At 53.6% G+C, this 21154-nt stretch overlaps 1 protein-coding gene across 1 annotated transcript; it reads left to right on the top strand.

The window, feature by feature from the left end:
• The first annotated feature begins 623 nt into the window (after positions 1 to 623).
• Positions 624 to 20606, top strand: LOC143837006 (electron transfer flavoprotein subunit beta-like). The gene is made up of 7 exons (XM_077336400.1): positions 624 to 830; positions 4442 to 4600; positions 10226 to 10384; positions 10843 to 10905; positions 15528 to 15686; positions 17652 to 17845; positions 20355 to 20606. The coding sequence occupies exons 1-6, from the start codon at positions 768 to 770 to the stop codon at positions 17820 to 17822; spliced, it is 774 nt and encodes a 257-aa protein (XP_077192515.1). The 5' UTR covers positions 624 to 767; the 3' UTR covers positions 17823 to 17845; positions 20355 to 20606.
• The last annotated feature ends 548 nt before the right edge of the window (positions 20607 to 21154 follow it).

Below are 21154 nucleotides of genomic sequence, written 5' to 3'. Positions count from 1 at the left end.
TTATCTGTACAGCTTCTGTGCTGTTTCATGTGAACCGCCCTGAGCCTTCGGGGAGGGCAGTATACAAATATGACAAACGAACAAACAAATAAACCAACAAACAAATAAATAAAATCTCTGTTGCCTAGAGATGTTGTAATCCCAGGAGATCTCTGGCCACGATCTGGAGGTTGGCAACTGTAGCCAGCCACCACCCTGTGCCCCAAACTTAAAACAAACATTTTGTAAAGTCTCTCAACGGCCAATGTTTAGTCTTGGGCAAATTTATGGATGATCAGTTCATGCACCAGCTGTCACCCCTGGAAAAGCCTTTTTGTCGAGACTTCTGGGAATTGTAGTCTGGGGACACGCGGAGAGCCGCCTACTGGCCGCTCGTGGTCTCTCGAAAGACGGTCGGCGTCTCGCCCTTTGCCCCACAGTCTGTCCGCCGGTGCCCGGCCCACGAGCCACCGCACTGTGATTGGCTTGGGGTCGTGACGTCACAAACCCTCCCTTTCCCCGCCCTCGTTCGCTCCGCTTCTTCACTGGACGACCGAAGAGGAACGGAGAGCCTTCGGGGCTCTTACTCCCGCCCACAGAGCCGTTCCATTCGCTCGCAGAAACACGGGCCTGTGTCCTGATTGGGCGATACGAATTCTCTCTCCTTTCTCCTCCCCCTTTAGCGACGCTCCTATCCCGATTGGCTAGCCCAGTCCAGGGGGCGGGAGGAGAGCCCCTCGCGGGCGGGGCCTCGGCGGTGGAGGCGGGGCTGCTGGGAGAGGGCCAAGATGGCGGCGTCCGGGCTGAGGGCGATGGTGGGCGTGAAGCGGGTCATTGACTACGCGGTGAAGGTGCGTGGCTTGGACGCCCCTCCCTCTCTCCCTCTCTCCCCCCGCGGCCGTCGGGGCTGGCCTCGCTTGCACGTCCCGCGGAGGGCGGCCTGAGCCTCCATGTGCAGGGGCAGTCTACCTCGGGGCGCAAGCTTCCTGGCCGTTCTCCTGCGCATGCGCCTGGCTATACAGGAAGCCGGCCTGGAGGGGTCGGTCTGCCTCATCCAGGGAGGCTCCGCTTTAGAAAGCAAGCAGGGCGAGAAGGGGCAGAGACAGAAGGACTGCTCTCAGGGTTGCCAACTCTGCCTTGAGGCCTTTCCACATGGGCAGCTCTGTTGAGCTGAAGCAGCAAAACAAATGTTGAGTCCAGCCAGGGGCACCTTTAAGACCAGCCATGTTTTATTAAAGGGATGAGCTTTCCTGGGCATGTGCATGTATATGAAAGCTCATCCCTTTAATAAGACTTGGTTGGTAGTAAAGGTGTCCCTGGACTCATCATTTTGTTTTGAGACATCTCCGGGGACCTGCAGGCAGAGTTTGGGGAGGAAGCCCCGAGGGATTGGCACAAGCTTAGGGTGCCTTGCACATCTATCGGGGTCCCCTGGCTGGTGGCGCCTGTATGGCAAGGTTGATTGTACATTTTGCCCCCTCTGGTGGGACAGTTTGACTCAGGAAAGGGTGTTGGCCGCTCGCCAAGTGAAGCACCCCCTCTGCCAACACAGAAGCCTTCATCAAAGCAGAAGCTGAGTTGGTTTTCTTGTAGGTGGGGCTGAGAGAGCTGTAAGAGAACTGTGACTGGCCCATGGTCACCCAGCTGGCTGCATGTGGAGGAGGAATGTGGATTCAAACCCGGTTCTTCAGATCAGAGGCCCCCGCTCTTAACCGCAGCTCCACGCTGGCTCTCAAAATCACATAGGTTTGCGTTCAGTAACCCCTTCCAGATAATATCATGAGTGTTCGTGCTCCCTTCATCAGACTGGCTCTCCAAGGCAGATACTCTGAAATAGTGCTGGTCTCTAAAAGGCTGCTGGCCTGGAATCTCATGGTTGTACGGCATAGCAGCACAGCTGCCCTCTGGAATGGTCTAAATCTCAACAAGAGAGGTGGGGCTTCTCTCCAGCACTGTGTCACTTGCAGCTCAAAGAAGGTATCGACATCTCAGGGCCGCTGTGGGGTGAGCATGAGCAAGATACGCCAAGAGTGAATTTGCAGTGTAAGGTTCTAGAGCAGGTTTCTCAACCAGGGTTCTGTGAAATCCTGGGGTTTCCCAAATGGGTGGGAATTCATTTTTAAATATATTTTGTTTGATTTGATAAACATTGATTGGGTGATGTGGTCATGTTGACATGCCCCTCCCTCCCAAAATGGCCAGTGATGTGCCTGGAGGGGGTGGGAAGAGGAGGGGCCCCGGGTGGGCATGTCCACAGCTCTGCTTCCCAACCATATTCTGCACGATTGCACCACTTCTGGGGTTTCTCGAAGCCTGAAGAATGTTTCAGGAGGGGTTTGACGGTAAAAAAGATTGAGAAAACCTGTTCTAGAATGACACACCTTGGTCTCTAGAAACACTGCCAGTCTGGCAGCTGCAAATAAAGTCACAAGCAGGGTTCCCTGAACTGTGCACAGGAGCGCCCACACGTTCACACAGGAAGCCTCGCTGAATAGCAGTCTGAAGCCACACAGGGTCTTTCTTGTAATCTTTTAAGATTACAGCAGTTCAGGATGTGAACTGCTCTGCTCAGTAGGAGAGGGGAAAGAAATCAGAGGGAACCTGGGTCACAAGCGGTCACCAGGCATGTCAAGATTGGGCCCAAACACCCTTCTTTCGGACTGTACTATGTTTACACAGGAGGAGGGGGAGATTTTTGGCCTAAAGCCTTATGCAAACACAAGCTTCTCCTGAAGACCTTTAACCGGAGTGGTTTGGAGAAGTCTCAGCAACACCAGTGCCGTTTTAAGCACTCAAGTTGCCCGGTTCCTTTCCCCCAATCAGGCTCAACGGCAGGGAAGTTAGCCAGCAAATGCAGTCAAGGTTCCCAGTTGCCAGGTGTTTCTCATGCTTGCGTTGTCCTTCCAGAGCGTAAGAAGGGCCTTGCCGGATCAGACCAGGGGTCCCTCCAGTCCAGCACCCTGACAGTGACTGACAAACTGCTCGGGATGGCCCACAAACGGGGTCTCGAGGCCAAGACCTTCTCCTGATGCTGCTTCCTGGCACTTCTGTTCAGAGGCTGAGTGTACGGAGGCTCCCTTTAGTCACCGTGCCTAGTAGCCACCTCTGAGCTAATCCCCTTTTAAGGCCACTTGGACTTCAACTGGAGTATTGGTGGAACCTTTATTGCTTCTTCTCAGACTTTTTATTGGGCCAGTCACAGTTCTCTCAGGGCTCCCACAGCCTCACCTCCCTCACAGAATGCCTGTTGTGGGGAGAGGAAGGGAAGCTGCTTGGAGGCTCCTTCAGGTAGAGAAAAGTGGGGTACAAAACTCCCAGCTCTTCTTCTTCCGCCAGCTGACTGTCTGGGGACACGATTTGATGCCACAATTGCAGAGGGGTTCTCATCAGAAAAGCCGCTGCTGAGCATATCCTCGTAACGCCGGGTCATGGCCGAGTTGTTCTCTGTGTAATTTAATTTCCACGCACGGCCAAAGAGAAAGAGCGAGAAATAATCATCTAAAAAGGACAGCGTGACTACTTGGCCCCCTCAGAGACCAGTGCTGGAGAAACTGGAATGTGCCATTCCTTCACGTTGGGGGGGGGGGGGGCAGTCTGAGCTTGCTCAAGATAAATTAAGACAAAGGGTGCTTGGGTCCAGATTGGGAGATGATCTGCCCTTCTTCTCTACAGGTGTGGCTCTGCTGGTGTAGAGTTTATAATACAAAAAAAAGAAAAAATTCACAATGACTAGCATTCCCCGCAGTACCCCAGAGCAGGGGTAGTCAACCTGTGGTCCTCCAGATGTCCATGGACTACAATTCCCATGAGAATTGTAGTCCATGGACATCTGGAGGACCACAGGTTGACTACCCCTGCCCTAGAGAGCCTATGGCCGATTGATACTAAAATATTAACAATAGCAATATAAGGAAAGGCAATAGGATTTTGCCACCTTTGATACTACAAACTGTTTTTGGGGGATTGGAGGTTTCAACCACTGATGAAGCCAATGAAAACGGAATTGACCTAGAAGCCGTTATGTTTGTACCTTCTGATATATAAAAGATGTAAAAGAAATTGTATTGACTTGCTAGATATATTACAAACATATTGCCTTAGAAAGGTTCCCTGCCGAAGCCGTATTTTTAAAAATCTGCCCAGCCAATCAGATCTTCAGTGGCCATTTGGAAGCCCTGTTAGGCAAAAGGCCCACCCACTCCCTAAAAACACTAGGTGGGTGCCAGGGAAAGTGTTGGCAGGCCCCACGGTGCCCATGGGCGCCCAGTCGGGGACCTGTGTCCTCCAGCATTGCCATAAATCAACCACCCCTTGATGTTGTCAGAAATTATGAGTCCGCCTGCCTCGTCTTGAGTCATTTTGCAGCTGCTGCTTCCTTATCCAAATGAGGCACGGCTGCTGCCCTGAATTGTGCAGCCCCAGGGTTGTGGATCTCTCCTCAAAGGACTTGCCTTCCTCACAGGTCCGGGTAAAGCCAGACAAGACCGGGGTGGTGACGGATGGGGTGAAGCACTCCATGAACCCCTTCTGCGAGATCGCTGTGGAGGAGGCCGTACGCCTCAAGGAGAAGAAGCTGGTCTCCGAGGTGGTCGTGGTCAGCTGTGGTCCACAGCAGTGCCAGGTGAGGGCCCGGTGCCTGGATGCGGAGGGAGGAGGGCTGGGGAGGGGGGGAAGAAGGAGCAAACCTTGAACCGGAACCCTCCGCTGAGTGCCCAAAGTTGTTCTAAGCCAGTGGTTCTCAGCCTTCCTATTGCCGTGACCCTTTAATACAGTTCCTCCTATTGTGGTGACCTCAACCATAAAATTAGGCAAGTGTTCTTTCACAGAAATTAAACCGAAATTGACCAACGGCATGAAGATCCATTGTTCATGATTGTGTATGAATTGCTTTTTATCTGGGGTTTCTTAGTTCAGTTCTGCCTCTTGTCCCACCACGCCGATCTCGCTCTTTTCCGCTGCTCCAGACAGACAAACGCTGTATCTCGATCTACCCCACAAGGCTGTTGTGTGGATGGCGCCTCCCCAGTCAAGCTGCTTGCCATGCTGCGACCCCTGTGAAAGAGTTGTTCGACCCCCAAAGGGGTCCAAACCTCAGGTTGAGAACCACTGTTTAAGCTCTCCCAGTGTGGTGTGGAGGATATAGTGTCAAATTCAGGATCTGAGAGATTCAGGTTCGAATTCCAACTTGTGCCAGGGAAGCCTGCTGGGGGACCTTGGGCCAGGCGTGCACTCTCAGCTTCGCAGGGTTGTTATGTGTATAAACGGGAGGAGCAGGATGTCAAGCCCTCTGGGTCTCTGCCAGGGTGAAAAGTGGGATATAAGTGCAGTAAAGACCACATATTAACCAGCTTGGTGTAGTGGTTAGGGGAGAGGAAAGGGAAGGTGAACATAAGCAGCTTTGAGAGTCCTTAGGGTTGAGAAAAGCAGCATATAAGAACCAATTCTCCAGTAATATCAGGGCTCTCCCAGCCTCACTTCCCTCACAGGGTGTCTGTTGGGGGGAGAGGAAAGGGAAGGTAAGCTGCTTTGAGCCTCCTTTGGATAGAGAAAAGCGGCATATAAGATCCAACTCTTCTTCAGTAATTTCAGGGCTCTCTCAGCCTCACCTCCCTCACAGGGTGCCTGTTGTAAGGAGAGGAAAGTGAAGGTTACTGTAAGCTGCTTTGAGACTCCTTCGGGTAGAGAAAAGCGGCCTATAAGAACCAACTCTTCTTCTAATGCAGTGGTTCTCAACTGCCTTAATGCCGTGACCCCAACTGCGGGGGCGGTGTGTAGGTGCTCAATAATCTGGAGGTCGTATGGAGGTGGCCAGTGCCATGGTGTGCTCTGTTCCCCCCCATTTTCAGCCTCCTGAGGGTTGCAGCCCAGCTTAGCCTGTGCTCGTCAGCCAAGCAGGGCTGGCTGTGGTGAGGTCTTGGGTGAAAGGGAGACCAAAATGGCTGGGCAGAGGAGATCAATCACAGACCAGCCTTTGAACCTCCCTCAACCAGAACACCCCCCTGTTGAGTTGGAGGCCAGGAAGCTCCCAGCTTCATCCAGTTGGATCAAGTCTGTTTCGTGGAATTTAGTTTCCCTGGAATTTAGTTTAGAACCGAGACAAAGGATTCAAGGAGTCAAGCCCCGAGGCCTTAGTGGTGTGTGTTGCTTCTTGTTTTATTCCTGGTGACTTATAAAGGGCCGAATGTCATACTAAAGATCATGTACTTTTTAAGCCCAGCACCAGTCTGCCTTGGGAGTTTATCATACAGTCAGTACGGAGCTTGGCTCGCTTACCCGGGTCCCTCGCTCTCTGCAGGAAGGGCTTCCCCACGCCATTGAACTTGTCTTCTCCTTGATTGAGGAGGGGGTTTCCCGAACCGCTTCTGCTTCGGGCCTCTCTGGTGGCCTGACTGTCTTTCTCCAAGGGCTGTTTGGGAGGTGGGCAGGTCGCGGTTTCCCATCTGCTGTCGTGCTCAGCAGGCTGTGAGAGGCATGATTAATTCGTGGGTTTTGCACCCAAGAAACAGATGGGCCGCCAGGTGGCAGCAGTGAGACACAGGAAGGTCTGCATGGTGTTGATTTCTTGTGCACCTCACAGGAACCTCCAAAGTATATTTGCACCCTTCTAAGCCCACTGCCTTCAGTGGTGTTACTCTGATTAGCACTGCGCTGGTGAAATCCAGAGCAGACTTTCTCAAATATTTTACCATCGAGAAATCCCTGAAACATTCCTCAGGCTTCAAGAAAGCCCAGAAGTGGCACAATGGTGCAGAATATGGTTGGGAAGCAGAGCTGTAGACCCTTCCACCTGGGGCCCCTCCCCTTCCTATCCCCTCCAGGCCCATCACTGGCCACTGGCCTGGAGGGGGTGGGAAGGGGAGGGGCTCCAGGTGACCATATATGGTCATATCACATGCCCAGTGATGGGCATGGAGGGGGCTAGAAGGGGAGGGGCCCCAGATGACCATGTACTGTAATAAGGTAAAAGGTAAAGGTATCTCCTGTGCAAGCACCGAGTCATGTCTGACCCTTGGAGTAACGCCCTCTAGCGTTTTCATGGCAGACTCAATACGGGGTGGTTTGCCAGTGCCTTCCCCAGTCATTACCGTTTACCCCCCCAGCAAGCTGGGTACTCATTTTACCGACCTCGGAAGGATGGAAGGCTGAGTCGACCTTGAGCCGGCTGCTGGGATTGAACTTCAGACTGCATGTCTGCTGCCTTACCACTCTGCGCCACAAGAGGCTTTTATATACGGTCATATCACCCAATAATTGTTTAACAAACTTTAGAAATATATTTTAAAAATTACCTCCCTTGTAGGGTCATCAAGAAACCCCAGAGGTTCACGAAACCCTGGTTGAGAAAGCCAGGTCTAGGGAAACAGAAAAGATTGATTCCGGGTGGGTCGCCCGGTCGGCCCGCAGTAGGAAGAGCGAGACTCCAGCCCGGCAGCACCTGGCACCGGTGGAAAACGTGGCTTCTTGGGCTGGTCTGGGCCAAATTGTCATTTCACGGGTTGGATCAAGTTGTGGGGGACGGTCTGGAGGGAACGCCAACTTTATTGTCCAGCTTGGGAAAAGCACACGAACCTATTTGCCCAAAGGTTCTCAGATTGCCGAAAGCGTTTCGGACTGGGAAAGGTGCAAGGACGGAAGTTTACTTTGGTAGCCTTCAAGTTGCCAAATACAAATTGGGGAGGTCTCCCCCGCCCCCGGGTCTTTAACAGTTTTGCCACTCAGGGATTTTGAGTACCTTTACAGCCCGGGTGGGGAGGTGGCAAGGGGAATGGGGCCCTTGAGGCTTAGGAAGGTTATCCTGTTTACACCGAGACCGGCTGGGGCTCCCTCTCTGTCCGTTTGGGGAAGCTCCGCCCTCGATGACACAGAGCGTGGGGAGGAGGGAGAACCCGCCTACTCCTGCCCTGCAGAAGGAACCGGTTCAGACATCCCCCCTCCCTGTTCTCTTTCTCTCTCACACATCCTCCTCTCTGCAGACCTGGCTCGCTTCTATTTTCTGCCGGCTGTGGGCTTCCCGAGAGCTGCACCGTCGCCAGCTATTTTCTGCACCGCTGCTTCCTCTCCCATTTCCCGGTGACCTTCACTGTGCAGACACGCTCTGCGGTTCACCCCGCTCCTTCCCCCCTCCCCTCGCCTTCTTTTCTTCCCAGCTCCCCTTTCCCTCCCCGGTTCCCAACCCTGTAGTCTGCTGGCCTTCCATGGGGAGGGGAAAAGGGGGCTTTGCTCTCTGTTTTCTCCCTCGTAAGCCCCCACCCGCGCTCCCGCTTGCCACCGTGGGGTTGGTTGTTGCAGCAGGGGCGTTTGGGGCTGCTAGCTCAATCCCCGCCACGCCAGGCAGCCGTGATGTATGTGCCGAGCACCTTGGCGGCCTTCCCAGTGGGGCAGCCTCCCCTTGAGGCGCGATTATCCCGGCGCTTAAGAAAGCTGGAAGAGATCTCCCGTTCCTGCATGCGAGCGTCGGGGTCTTCCCCCTCCCCCTTAAAACTCGGCATCAATATTTTATTTATCCTGCCCTGTGCAGAGCAGGTAATAAATTTTCCATGCCACCGCGATGCCCGCCTGGTAGGGAGAGCGTGTTGCTTGTGCTGTCTCACTTCTGTCGGCTTGGGTGAAAACCCGGCCCTGCAAAGCGTGGCGTGTGGGTTGTTAGGCATGCAAAAAGGTGTGAGGTGAGGATGGGAATCCGGGAGACAGCGGTGGATCTTGCTGACACGCTTCTCCTTCCCCCTCGACGCTGTTCATAGGAGGGCAGAGAATCTGGGGTGGGGGTGTTTGGGGACCCCGATGCTTCCCCCTCTTGTGCTGCTTTTTGATAGTAACCTCTCCCATCCACGGTGTGCCAGAAACCTTCCCCAGCCCTGGCTCTGTGAAATGATTAAGGGGAGTGCTTCCAAGCTCTCAACCGATGCGTTGTTGGGCCTGGGCCTGAGTTCGAATCCTTACCGTGCCGCAGAATTCGCCTCAAGTTCTCACCTCACAGTCGGATCGACTTCACTGGTTCGTTGTGAAGATAAAAGGAGACAGTTCCTTCGATGCTACTGAGACGTCCTTTGGAGAAACATGGCAGGCATGTGCCCTAGATCAGGGGTAGTCAACCTGTGGTCCTCCAGGTGTTCATGGACTACAATTCCCATGAGCCCCTGCAAGCAAACGCTTTGTGGGAATTGTAGCCCATAAACATCTGGAGGACCACAGGTTGACTACCCCTGCCCTAGATCAGTGGTTCTCAACCCGGGGGTCGGAACCCTTTTGGGAGTCAAATGACCCTTTTACGGGGATCATGGCAGGGCAAGCAGCTTGGCTGGGGGGGGCACCATCCACACAACAGCCTTGTGGAGTAGATCAAGATAGTGTTCATCTGTCTGGAGCAGCGGAAAAGAGTGAGATCAGCATGGTGGGACAAGAGGCACAACTGAACAGAGAAACCCCGGGAAAAAAACAATTTATATACAATCGTGAACAATGGACCTTCACACCATTGGTTAGTTTGGGCTTAATTTCAGTGAAAGAACCCTTGCATAATTTTATGGTTGGGGGTCACCCCAACAGGAGGAACTGTATTAAAGGGTCGCGGCATTAGGAAGGTTGAGAACCACTGCCCTAGATAGGCCCCTGTTTCCAGTGGCCAGATGAGAGATCAGGAGTTGCAAGACCTAGACTGGTCAAGGCCCTCAGAGGTGGCTTGAGTCGACTTACGGCCCGCTTCTCCCTGTCCCTGGGATTGGGGCTGGTACAATCCATGACTTACCTTTCCTTTCCTCCTGGCCATCCCTCCCCACCCCCTCTCAAAAAATGGGCATAAAAGCATCTTCTGCCTGGTCTGTTTGGTGGTGGTGGTGCCCTGTAGGATTTTCAAAGCAAGAGAGGAGCAGAAGTGTCTTGCCATTGTCTTCCTCTGCGTAACAGCCCTGGATTTCCTTAGTGGTCTCCCATCCAAGTAGTAAGTAGTAGACTTAGCTTCTGAGAGCTGACAAGATCGGATTAGCCCAGACCATTCAGGACAGAATGCATTGGTTCACTTCTGCCAAAATGGTCCAGGCAAAAGTTTCAGCCTCCTCTCTTCTGGATCCCCCTGCTTCTGGCTGCGTGATTCCTAGCAGTGACACAGAAGGCTCAATGGGTAGCAACAGCCCTGTCCAGCCACTGCAGAGGGGGAAAGGCGCTGGTACCTGGCCTCACCCCCGGGGTACGCAGATCGGGCAGGTCCTGGGTTTGATGCTTCGGCTCTTGTGCTTCCCTCCCTCCCCAGGAGACCATCCGCACGGCCCTGGCGATGGGGGCCGACCGGGGGCTGCACGTGGAGGTCCCCGCTGCCGATTACGAGCACCTCAGCCCCTTCCACGTTTCCAAGCTCCTTGCCGCACTGGCCAAGAAGGAGGGCGCCAACCTTCTGCTCCTCGGCAAGCAGGTGAGACGGGCCGGCGAGGGAGGGCCCGGAGGTCCACACCCAGCCTGGAAGCAGAGCCTCTGGAGGCACAGCCAGCCGGCTGTGCTTCGGCCTTTAGCCCTCGTGGTTGCAAAGCACAGCCAAAGGTTAGGGTTAGGCTGGGGGCCCTCGCCCTGTGTAGAGAAGGCCTCCTACAGACAAAGGTTATCCTTTACCTGGAGGTAAGCCTTTTCCTGGAGTGTCACAACCGTTCCCCCTGGCCCAAGAGCCCTCCTCTGGACAGCAGTGAGACACTCTTGGATGTGTGGGAGGTTGGGGGAAACTCAGGTTTACTCCTGAGAACCGTCCGCAGGGGATTTAGGCTGCAGGGGGCCAGTCTGCGCCTTGCCTCGAAGTGGCTTTCTGCCCTTGGCGGTTCTCATCTTCTGCTTACACCCCCACGTGAACACACACTCCCCAACCTGTTGCTTGTTTCCCAGGCCATCGACGACGACTGCAACCAGACGGGGCAGATGGCAGCGGCGTTTCTGGACTGGCCTCAGGTGTGACGTGAGCGCGGGGGCGAGGGGTGAGCCAAGGCAGTGGGGCTGATGGGCTGCTTGCTCCCTCCCCATGCGTGCTGCCATCATGCCCATCAGGGCAGGCAGACAACACCGGTTCCACTTGAGTAAGACCCTCGCTGGGGCACAGTCTTGCCCACCCTGCTCGGCACAGCTCTCTGGAGGGTCCAGCAGAGGGCTTTCCTGTGCCCTCCCACTTTGGTTCCCACACCTCCATATCCAGCCAGCTGGGTGGCCTCGAGCTGGTCACAGTTCTCTTAGAGCTCTTCTTGGATAACAGTTCTTCTGGGGCTCTCTCAGCTCCACCTTCCTCACAGGTACCTGTTGTGAGAGGGAAAAGGTGTCTGCAAGCTGCTTTCATGGAAGCAGGGTATGAAAAAATCGAGTTCTTCTTTAAACTGGAGATGCTGGGAATGGAACCTGGGGCCTTCCTGAGCATCCCCCCCCCACCTGTTTTTAATTGCCTAAATTTTCTCAATTAATGAGGATTCCTTATTCCTTTGCTTCCTGACCCTTCTCGCTGGAGGTGCCAGGGAGTGAAAGTGGCGCATTCCACATGCCAACCCGGGGTTCCACCCCTGAGCCTCCTTCTCATTCCCCCTGAGCTCATGAAACGGCCTTCTCTGGAGCTGGGTCAGTCAAGACCAGGAGTGGAACACTGGCTTGTCTACTCTCCACTGGCAAGCAACTCTCTTCCGTTTGATTTTTGATAAATATCTTTAAATATATATATATATATATAAACAATGTCACATTATACAAGGGACACAAAGGTCGAGGGAGAGGCTACCGGTATATGTGTTTGAAAATCATAGACTAGAAGAAGAAGAAGAAGAAGAGTTGGTTCTTATATGCCGCTTTTCCCTACCCGAAGGAGGCTCAAAGCGGCTTACAGTCGCCTTCCCATTCCTCTCCCCACAACAGACACCCTGTGAGGTGGGTGGGGCTGAGAGAGCGCTGATATCACTGCCCGGTCAGAACAGTTTTATCAGTGCCGTGGTGAGCCCAAGGTCACCCAGCTGGTTGCATGTGGGGGAGTGCAGAATCGAACCCGGCATGCCAGATTAGAAGTCCACACTCCTAACCAATACACCAAACTGGCTACACCAAACTGGCTACCCAACACAGAACAAGAAGAACAGTTTTTCCTTACATTCCCTTCATTATAATGCTCAAAATGTTCTCTCCAAAGACCACATCAATGATTAGTTCGGGGGGGGGGGGGCAGGGGACAAGCCTGAGATTGTTCTTTCCTCCCAAAGAAGAATGGATCGATCTCCACCGCTGCCACCACCCCCCAGCAAGGAAATCTGCCTTTTTTTCTCTTTCTCCTCCCCTGTTTCCATCGAAAGGAAGAAGCCCCCTGGCCAAGCCGTCGCCCAGGGCAGACCCAATTGCCAGCAATCTGTTTTGTTCCAGTGAGCGGCGGCCTAATTAACGTGCAGATGAGACACCAGGGCGGTGGGGAGGCAAATGACCATTTGAAATCTTATTAGCGCACAGTGGCCCAGTTTCCGGAGAGAGAGAGAGAGACTCTCGTGCCCTTCTGCATGGGAAACGGTTCCAAGATCACGGCGAAGGGGCAACCCGTGGACCTCCCGATGGCTCTCCGCCTGTGCCTTGGCACTGTGCATCTCTTCCCCCCTCCCCAGCTTCTCTGCAGCGGATGCCTGTGGCTTTCAGCCATTCATAGGGTCCAGAAGACTGTGGGAAGCTCTGGCAGTGCCAACAGGTCGTAGCCTCAGCCTCACGGTGCCCTGGACCAACCGGATGCTTGCACTTTACCAGAGTGGCCCTAGTAATGCTGGACGTTGTCCCATCTGGGCAGTGGGGTGTGAGGGTGACTCCTGCAATACCCTAGCTGGGTTGCAGAGGAGTGAACTCTGGAAAGCTCCCAAGGGGGAATAGGCCACCCTGAATGGAGATGGGCAGGATTCCCAGCTGACCCACCTCAGTGACGCATTTGACATCTGTTGACACCCTAAAACAGGGGTAGTCAACCTGTGGTCCTCCAGATGTCCATGGACGCCAATTCCCATGAGCCCCTGCCAGCAAATGCTGGCAGGGGCTCATGGGAATTGTCGTCCATGGACATCTGGAGGGCCACAGGTTGACTACCCCTGCCCTAAAATGTATATCTACACATACAAAAGCCGCTGCAATTTAAATATTTGAATCAGGGGTCTCCCAACAGGGTGCCCGTGGGCACTGCGACGCCCTCTGACGCCTTTTGTGCCGCCCACTAAATGTTTTTAGAGAGCGGGCATAGCCCGACGGGGTTCTCGCCCGCCAGGGTTTCTGACGGGTCATCGGAGATCAGATTTGCTGTGCCTGGTGGCCCGGGGCCTTGGCTGGGCCTTTTAGGGTTGCTTGCCTAATGGACAATGTAAAATGATCCCTCGGCTGGAAAACCTTTTACGATTTTTATTCAGCTGCAGAAGAATGTTGTTAGGTGCAAATTCGTGTCCGACCCAGCACGACCCCATGGACAATGATCCTCCAGGCCTTCCTGTCCTCCACCATTCCCCAGAGTCCATTCCTAAAGGCAGAAGCATAGATAAACAAATTTGATACAGGTGGGATGGATCCCCAAAAAGGACCTGAACAATGCAATTACATGAGATTAAATACCTTCCCATTGGAGGCAGGGAGAGGTGATGCCCTTACGGGTCAAGCCAATAACTTGAGGTCTCCGCCACCCTCGGTCATCCCATGGGATGACCCTGCAGCCCCCGAGACAGCCCCCAAAAGGTTGCTGCCAGGTTCTGAAAAGCTGCTTCCATGCCTCCCCGCCCAACCTCCAAACTGTTCCACTTAATATTTCTGATAAGGCCTTGGAGGAGGAGCTGGCCTCATGGCTTAAGTGCTACTCAGGCCGGCTGTCCTGCCCCGAGTGCCTCCTCCAACCGGCTTGCTTGTCTGTCCAGCGGCCAGCCAATCGCCTTCTGTCCCCCACCCCTGACCACCCCTCCACCTTCCACTTCCCTCTGAGGCTTGGAGGCTGCAGATCCCTGCTGCGTGAGAGCAGCCCCTGACGGTGAGTTCCCTAACAGCCTTTCCAGGTTCCCTAACAGCCTTTCCCTGCAGCCTTTTCAGGTCCTGGGGGAAAGTGGAGGCCGTCCACAGAGTTCTTCCACTCCACCCCCCAATCTAGTGCCCAATCTAGCAATCGTGACTTCTTCCTTTAGCCTTGAGATTAGGTCAACTCGACATAATCATAACATCAATGTTGGCTATAGGGATCCCCCTTCCGCAAGTTTATCCAAAACAGCATTCCAAAAGATACCCCCCTGCAAGCTAGGCCTTCCGATTTAAAACAACAATTCCGGAAGTCAGAGTCTTAACCAGTTTCTACTATCTGAGCGAAAGTTAGAGAAGTTTGTCACCCCTCACTCCATCATGCCTGCTTTTCAGAAGGAGGAGTTTTGACAGCAGCTGCCCTCACAGCTCAAGAACGTACACCCTGAGGCTGAAAGCGAGCCGCGTGTGCGCGAGGAGATATTCGAAAACGGCCTGGTCACTTCAAAAGGCCTCCTGCTGAACAGAGCTCCTCGCCTGACATGCTGCGGAGTTATCCTTTGAGTTATGCCTGACCTCTCTCCCGAACATGTTCTGCCAACATTCTAGAGGTGCCCGCGAGGCTCAAGCAAGGTTGCAGACCCCTGCTCTGATTTGTTTTTAAAGCAGATCCAAATTGAAAATGCATACAGCTAGGCGCAATTTGACATTTAGAAGAAGAATAAGAAGAGCTGGTTTTTACACCCCGCTATTTGGTAATGAGAAGAGCCTCTTGTGGCGCAGAGTGGTAAGGCAGCAGACATGCAGTCTGAAAGCTCTGCCCATGAGGCTGGGAGTTCGATCCCAGCAGCCGGCTCAAGGTTGACTCAGCCTTCCATCCTTCCGAGGTCAGTAAAATGAGGACCCAGCTTGCTGGGGGGTAAACGGTAATGACTGGGGAAGGCACTGGTTTGCCGTATTGAGTCTGCCATGAAAACGCTAGAGGGCATCACCCCAAGGGTCAGACATGACCCAGTGCTTGCACAGGGGATACCTTTAGCTATGTTATTTGGTGCTGAACAGTCACCTTCCCTTCTTCTCCCCACAACAAACACCCTGTGAGATAGGTGGGGCTGGGAGAGAGTTGATAGCATTGCTCTATAAGAACAGCACAATTAGGACTGTGAGGAGCCCATGGTGACCCTGCTGACTCCGTGGGGAGGAATCCTAGAATCCGAGATTTGTCAGGGGACCTCCAGGGTCATCCAGTCCAACCCCCTGCACCATGCAGGAACTCACAACTACTTCCCCACCCACAATGCCCACGATTTCATGTCCAAGTGATCCCCCCCCCCAGCAAAAATCTCCAGAACCCAGCCTGGCCTGAAGTCACCAGCCACCCCACAGTGGCGATCAACAATTCCCTGGGTATGCAAGGAAGGGCCATGAGAGACAAAGACTGACCCGTCCCTTCCTGCGGGGAATCAACCCCTTCTCGACAGATTAGAAGCCCAACCACTATACCAAGCTGGCTCCTTCACAGTGCTCTGGTGGGTGTGGATGCGTTAGCTCTAAGCAATAGCTGCCCATCTCCCTCCCTCCTGCAGGGGACCTTTGCCTCCGAAGTGACCGTGGACGGGGACTGGCTGAAGGTGGAGCGTGAAGTCGACGGGGGCCTGGAGACGGTGCGTATCAAGCTGCCGGCCGTCGTGACCGCTGACCTCCGTCTCAACGAGCCGCGCTACGCCACCCTGCCGAACATCATGGTGAGGCCAAGGGGGTTTGGATGCCCTTTAGGTGGGGGGAGTTTGTTTTCCTCCTTCTCTTTAACGCACTTTCATAGGCCGCCTGTCTTACGGGGACTCTTAAGCTGCTAGTGAATCAGTCCAATCTACAAAACGGGGCATTCAATAACCAGTGAATTAGGATTTTAGAAATCTGGAGCTGCCAGAAAGACCAGCTTTCTGCAGGGCAGAAGTGGTCACCTGACACAGCAGCATGGATATTATTATGATTATTTCATTATTATTTGTTAATTAGATTTATTACCCGCCACTTGTAACGGGATACAATTTGTCCATGTTGTTGTTGTTATTTGCGAAGTCTTGTTCGACCCATCGCAACCACATGGACAATGATCCTCCAGGCCTTCCTGTCCTCTACCATTCCCCGGAGTCCATTTAAGCTTGCACCTACTGCTTCAGTGACTCCATCCAGCTACCTCATTCTCTGTCGTCCCCTTCTTCTTTTGCCCTTGATTGCTCCCAGCATTAGGTTCTTCTCCAGGGAGTCCTTCCTTCTCATGAGGTGGCCAAAGTATTTGCATTTCATCTTCAGGATCTGGCCTTCTAAGGAGCAGTCAGGGCTGATCTCCTCTAGGACTGACCGGTTTGTTCGCCTTGCAGTCCAAGGGACTCGCAAGAGTCTTCTCCAGCACCAGAGTTCAAAAGCCTCCATTCTTTGATACTCGGCCTTCCTTATGGTCCAACTTTCACAGCCATACATTGCAATTGGGAAGACCGTAGCCTTGACTAGATGCACTCTTGTTGGCAGGGCGATGTGTCTGCTTTTTAGGATGCTGTTGGAAGCAACATCCCCATTAAAAGTCCGGACATAAACACAGTAAAATCAGACTCCGAAAAAGACATAACAGTATAAGAAATAACAAATCACTCTCCAATTTTTCCACGCAGTTTTGTAAAACTTTTCTGCAGCGCAACCCTGTGACCTACGTGGGAAAGCCCGTTCACAGTTCAGTTTTGAATCATTTTGGAAAGTTAGGGAGGAAACAGCATCTCTCGGGCTCTCCAGAACTCGCATCAGAAATGCCCAATGGGGTTGAGGACCGGACGACTGATAATTATGGTTTGAATGACTAGCGTAATGTTGAAATTTTAATGTGATTAATTCTGTATTGCCTTTTTGGCTGTGGTGTACACCGCCCTGAGCCATCTGGGGGAGGGGGGAGGTATATAAATTAAATAAATAGTAATACTAATAAATGGGGGCGTTTTCCTCATCTCTTCGGACGGGCAGCTCTGCAAGGTGGGCACCACAACTGAGAGCGCACATGCACGTGCAATGCTTCCTTTTGCCCGTCTGCAGGCTCACTGAGCTGAGCAAAGTTGTCGTGGTGGAGCAAGGGCCGAGAGGGTCCCACAGATAGGGAGCTCTGAGGCCACAATATCCCAGTTTTCTTCCCCATGCGCTAAGGTGCATGGGCGCTACCAGCTTGGTTAGAAGACATTTTCTTGCTCTCGTACTGGAACAGGTGAGTAGCTCAGGGGTGGCTAAACAGTGGGCTCTCCAGAGGTCCATGGACTACAATTCCAATGAGCCCCTGCCTTTGGCAGGGGCTCAGTGGAATTGTAGTCCATGGACCTCTGGAGAGCCACAGTTTGGCCACCCCTGAACTAGCTGTTCTCAAGAGATCCTGGGAGGTAGCTTTCTTTGGCTTAAGAGAGCTTTGTAGCTCGGAAAGGGACTCAAAGGGAAGAGATTTTCCTTGACCCTTTGGGACCGCCTCTGCCTTCGTGAGGACCAGACGACAATTGGCCCAGAAAAACCCAAAAGTCTTAAATCCCCAAAACACTTCCCTGGGAGCAGATGAGAAAATGGGGGGGACGGTGTGGATAAAAGGCCCAGATCCCCATGCATGCAGTGTGCTGGATTCACACCAAAGGGCAGTGCTTTGAAGGAGCCTTCCTCTGTGTCTCCCCTTCCCCGTCCAGAAAGCCAAAAAGAAGAAGATTGAGGTGGTGAAGCCCGCCGACCTCGGCGTGGACGTGACCCCGCGGGTGAAGACGCTGAGCGTGGATGACCCTCCCCAGCGGAAGGCCGGGGTCAAGGTGGAGACCGTGGACGACCTGGTGGCGAAGCTCAAGGAGAGCGGGCGAATCTGAGCCCCCCCCCCTGTGGAGTGCTGGTAAGGGGGCAGCATCTGTTCTTTTGGGAGGGTGGGGTCACTGTGCTGATTGCGGCTAACTGTCAGAGCACACGAGTGCTTTTTAAAAGCATGGCAGGTCAAAAACAAGCCAGGGCCAGACGACAAGAAGAGAAACAAGCCGAATTCCCACCCTGTCCGACCTCTTGGCCTTTAACTTTTCTCCCATTCATTTAAACCGGGGGTCATCAACCCCAGTCTGCGGCCCGATACCGGGCCGCAAAGGCCACAGTACCGGGCCTCCGGCAGCCGCGCCTACCTCCCGCTGCCCACAGCGAGAAGGAAGGGAAGAGGCAGGCGCGGCCGCCGGCATGCTGGCGATGCAAACGCGCATGCGTGCAGTTGCCGCGCATGCATGTTAGTGCCCCTGGTGGCGAAAATACGTATGCGTGGCAACTGCGTGTGCCTGTTAGCGCCCCCGATGGCGAAAATGTGCATGTGCGGCAACTGCGCATGCGCGTTTTCGCAGCACCAGGGCTGTTGGCTCTCCCCTCACCTCCGGAGCCGGTCCCTGACCTCTGAAAGGTTGGGGACTGCTAATTTAAACAGTTATAATTCAGTCTGGAGGGGAGAGCAAGACGCTGCCTTTATTGCGAGGGCAAAACTGGCCCACCTCTTGGAGTCTGAAGAGTCCAGAGCAGCCTTACTCAACTTTTTTTCTGTTGAAAAACCCCTGAAACATTCTTCAGGCTTCGAGAAACCCCAGAAGTGGCACCATTGTGCAGAATAGGGTTGGGAAGCAGAGCTGTGGACATGCCCACCCAGGGCCCCTCCCCTTCCCACCCCCTCCAGGCCCATCATTGGCCTTTGGGGTGGGAGCAGATTAACATGACTATATATGGTGATATCCCCCGGTAGATGTTGAACAGTTTAAAAATATATATATTAAAAATTCGCTCCCACCCCTTCATGAAACCCTTCCAGGGCTGCCAAGAAGCCCCAGGGTTCTACAAAATGCTGGCTAAGAAAGCTTGGTCCAGAGACTTTCCTCTTAGGACAGGGGCTCTAGCTGCTTCTTCCAACTTGGCTGGCAGAGTGGTGTACTGGTTAGAGCCGCAGTCTCCAGCAGGGTGCCCGTGATGCTTGTCATCTTTCCTGGAGCCTGCCAAGTGTTTTCAGAAAGTGGGTGGGACCAGGTGCGGCTATGGCCCAGCTGCACTACTCATTGGCCATTGGAGGCTTGATTGGCTGTACCCATTTCTTAAAAGCGTTGCTTCGGCAACAATGCCAGCCTAGGTCTTTCCTGTGTGACCGACAGTAAGGTGCAGCTGCCGGTTTGTGGCAGCACCCACCACACTGTCAGACTGCAAAAGGCACCTAGAGGATCGGCACCGTTGGGGACCCCAGGGTTAGAACCTTGGGATTAGCATCTGGGAGACCCAGGTTCAGATCCCCGTTGTGCCACGGAAACTTGCTGGACAGCCCTGGGCCAGTCGGAGTCTCAGCCTAACCTCCCTTGCAGGGTGATTGTAAGGTTAAATTGGAGGAGAGGAGAGGAGAGGAGAGGAGAGGAGAGGAGAGGAGAGGAGAGGAGAGGAGAGGAGAGGAGAGGAGAGGAGAGGAGAGGAGAGGAGAGGAGAGGAGAGGAGAGGAGAGGAGAGGAGAGGAGAGGAGAGGAGAGGAGAGGAGAGGGTCCCTCCTGAGGAGAGGGACCCCCCTGGAGTACTGTGTGCAGTTATGGAGGCCTCACTTCAAGAAGGACGTAGATAAAATTGAAAGGGTACAGAGGAGAGCGACGAGGATGATAGGTTGAGGGACTTGGGAATGTTCAGCCTGGAGAAAAGGAGGTTGAGAGGGGACATGATAGGCCTCTTTAAGTATTTGAAAGGTTGTTACTTGGAAGAAGGCAGGATGCTGTTTCTGTTGTCTGCAGAGGAGAGGACACGCAGTAATGTGTTTAAACTTCAAGTACAACGATATAGGGTAGATATCAGGAAAAAAATTTTTCACAGTCAGAGTAGTTCAGCAGTGGAATTAGCTACCTAAGGAGGTGGTGAGCTCCCCCTCACTGGCAGTCTTCAAGCAAAGGTTGGATGCACACTTTTCTTGGATGCTTTAGGATGCTTAGGGCTGATCCTGCGTTGAGCAGGGGGTTGGACTAGATGGCCTGTATGGCCCCTTCCAACTCTATGATTCTATGATGTACAAAAGGTCCATTCTTTTAAAAAACTCAACTTAGTTGTCATCTTATAGAATCACAGATTTGGAAGGGACCTCCAGGGTCATCTAGTCCAACCCCCTGCACAATGCAGGACACTCACAACTACCTGCCCACCCACAGTGACCCCAATTTCATGCCCCGGTGATCCCCCCACCAAAAATCTCCAAAATCCAGCCTGGTCTGGAGGACACCATCTCACAGCGGCAATCAGCCAGAAGAGACAAGCACTGGCCCATCCCTTCCTGCCCACCCAATCACCATCTGCCTAAGTGCATAAAATCAGCATCTCTGTCCTATTAGTTTAACAGCTGTGCTCCCTTTCTCTTTCAGCCTTGCCTGGAGCTGCTGCCCTGGGCCTTCTGCTGCTGTCAAAGTGGGTACAGCCCTCGGGGGGGATGGGGGGGGGGTGTTGTCTCTCCACCCGCCTCCCCGGGGCCCAGGCCTCCGGGGCCCAGCACCGTCCTGCCTTCCAACCCAGCCGCCCAATGGAGGGAGCTGGTCGACAGTTTTTTTTAACTTTGTTTGTCCGGATGAACGATGGGCCAGTTTGCAATAAATTCCCAGCGATCGTTGGCAGAGCCAGCTGTTGTCCTCGTTGCTCTTCCTTTCCGCCTTCCCAGTTCGCCGCTGTCAGCTTTCCTGGGCCCAGCGATCCGCCCTGGCCGTTGAGGAGGGGCCCGCACTGGACTTGTCTTCAATCAGCTTCTAAATCCTCCCCGGGGCTAGCGTTTCAGAGCCTCCAACTTCTAAAGTTCAGATCCGGCTTAAAGCAAACACATAAAATCTTCCTGGGCCTTGACCAAGGTGGACCTCGCAGGGCCTTCTGGCTTGCACCCTGTGTGGCGGGGCGGGGGTCAGCCGCCTTCTGTTTCCTCGTGGCCCCCGGCCCTGGCATCAGAAGTAGGTGGGCTGCAGCATGTGAATGTTTAATTCTGTTAAAACCAACCCCCCTCCCAGCCCTCAATGTAGTCTTTAAGTATTGTATTTGCTGGCGTATAAGACTACTTTTCCCCCCTGAAAAACGTGCCTCCAAGTGGGGGGGTCGTCCTATATGCTGGGTGCACTTCAGTTGGGATAGACAGAGCTGCCCATAGTGGCCTCCCGATGCCCGCCCACCTCATTCTACATAC

The sequence above is a fragment of the Paroedura picta genome, chromosome 5 (genome assembly GCF_049243985.1).
Source record: "Paroedura picta isolate Pp20150507F chromosome 5, Ppicta_v3.0, whole genome shotgun sequence".
Classification (NCBI taxonomy): Eukaryota; Metazoa; Chordata; class Lepidosauria; order Squamata; family Gekkonidae; genus Paroedura; species Paroedura picta.
This window is presented reverse-complemented; position numbering and strand designations above follow the sequence as displayed.

Bases quoted from the DNA above. Each gene is read 5' to 3' on its own strand.
- LOC143837006 (XM_077336400.1), top strand. From the start codon at position 768: ATGGCGGCGTCCGGGCTGAGGGCGATGGTGGGCGTGAAGCGGGTCATT. The intron at 10,385-10,842 runs GTGAGACGGGCC...CTTGTTTCCCAG, and splicing joins TTCTGCTCCTCGGCAAGCAG to GCCATCGACGACGACTGCAA. The intron at 10,906-15,527 runs GTGTGACGTGAG...TCCCTCCTGCAG, and splicing joins CGTTTCTGGACTGGCCTCAG to GGGACCTTTGCCTCCGAAGT.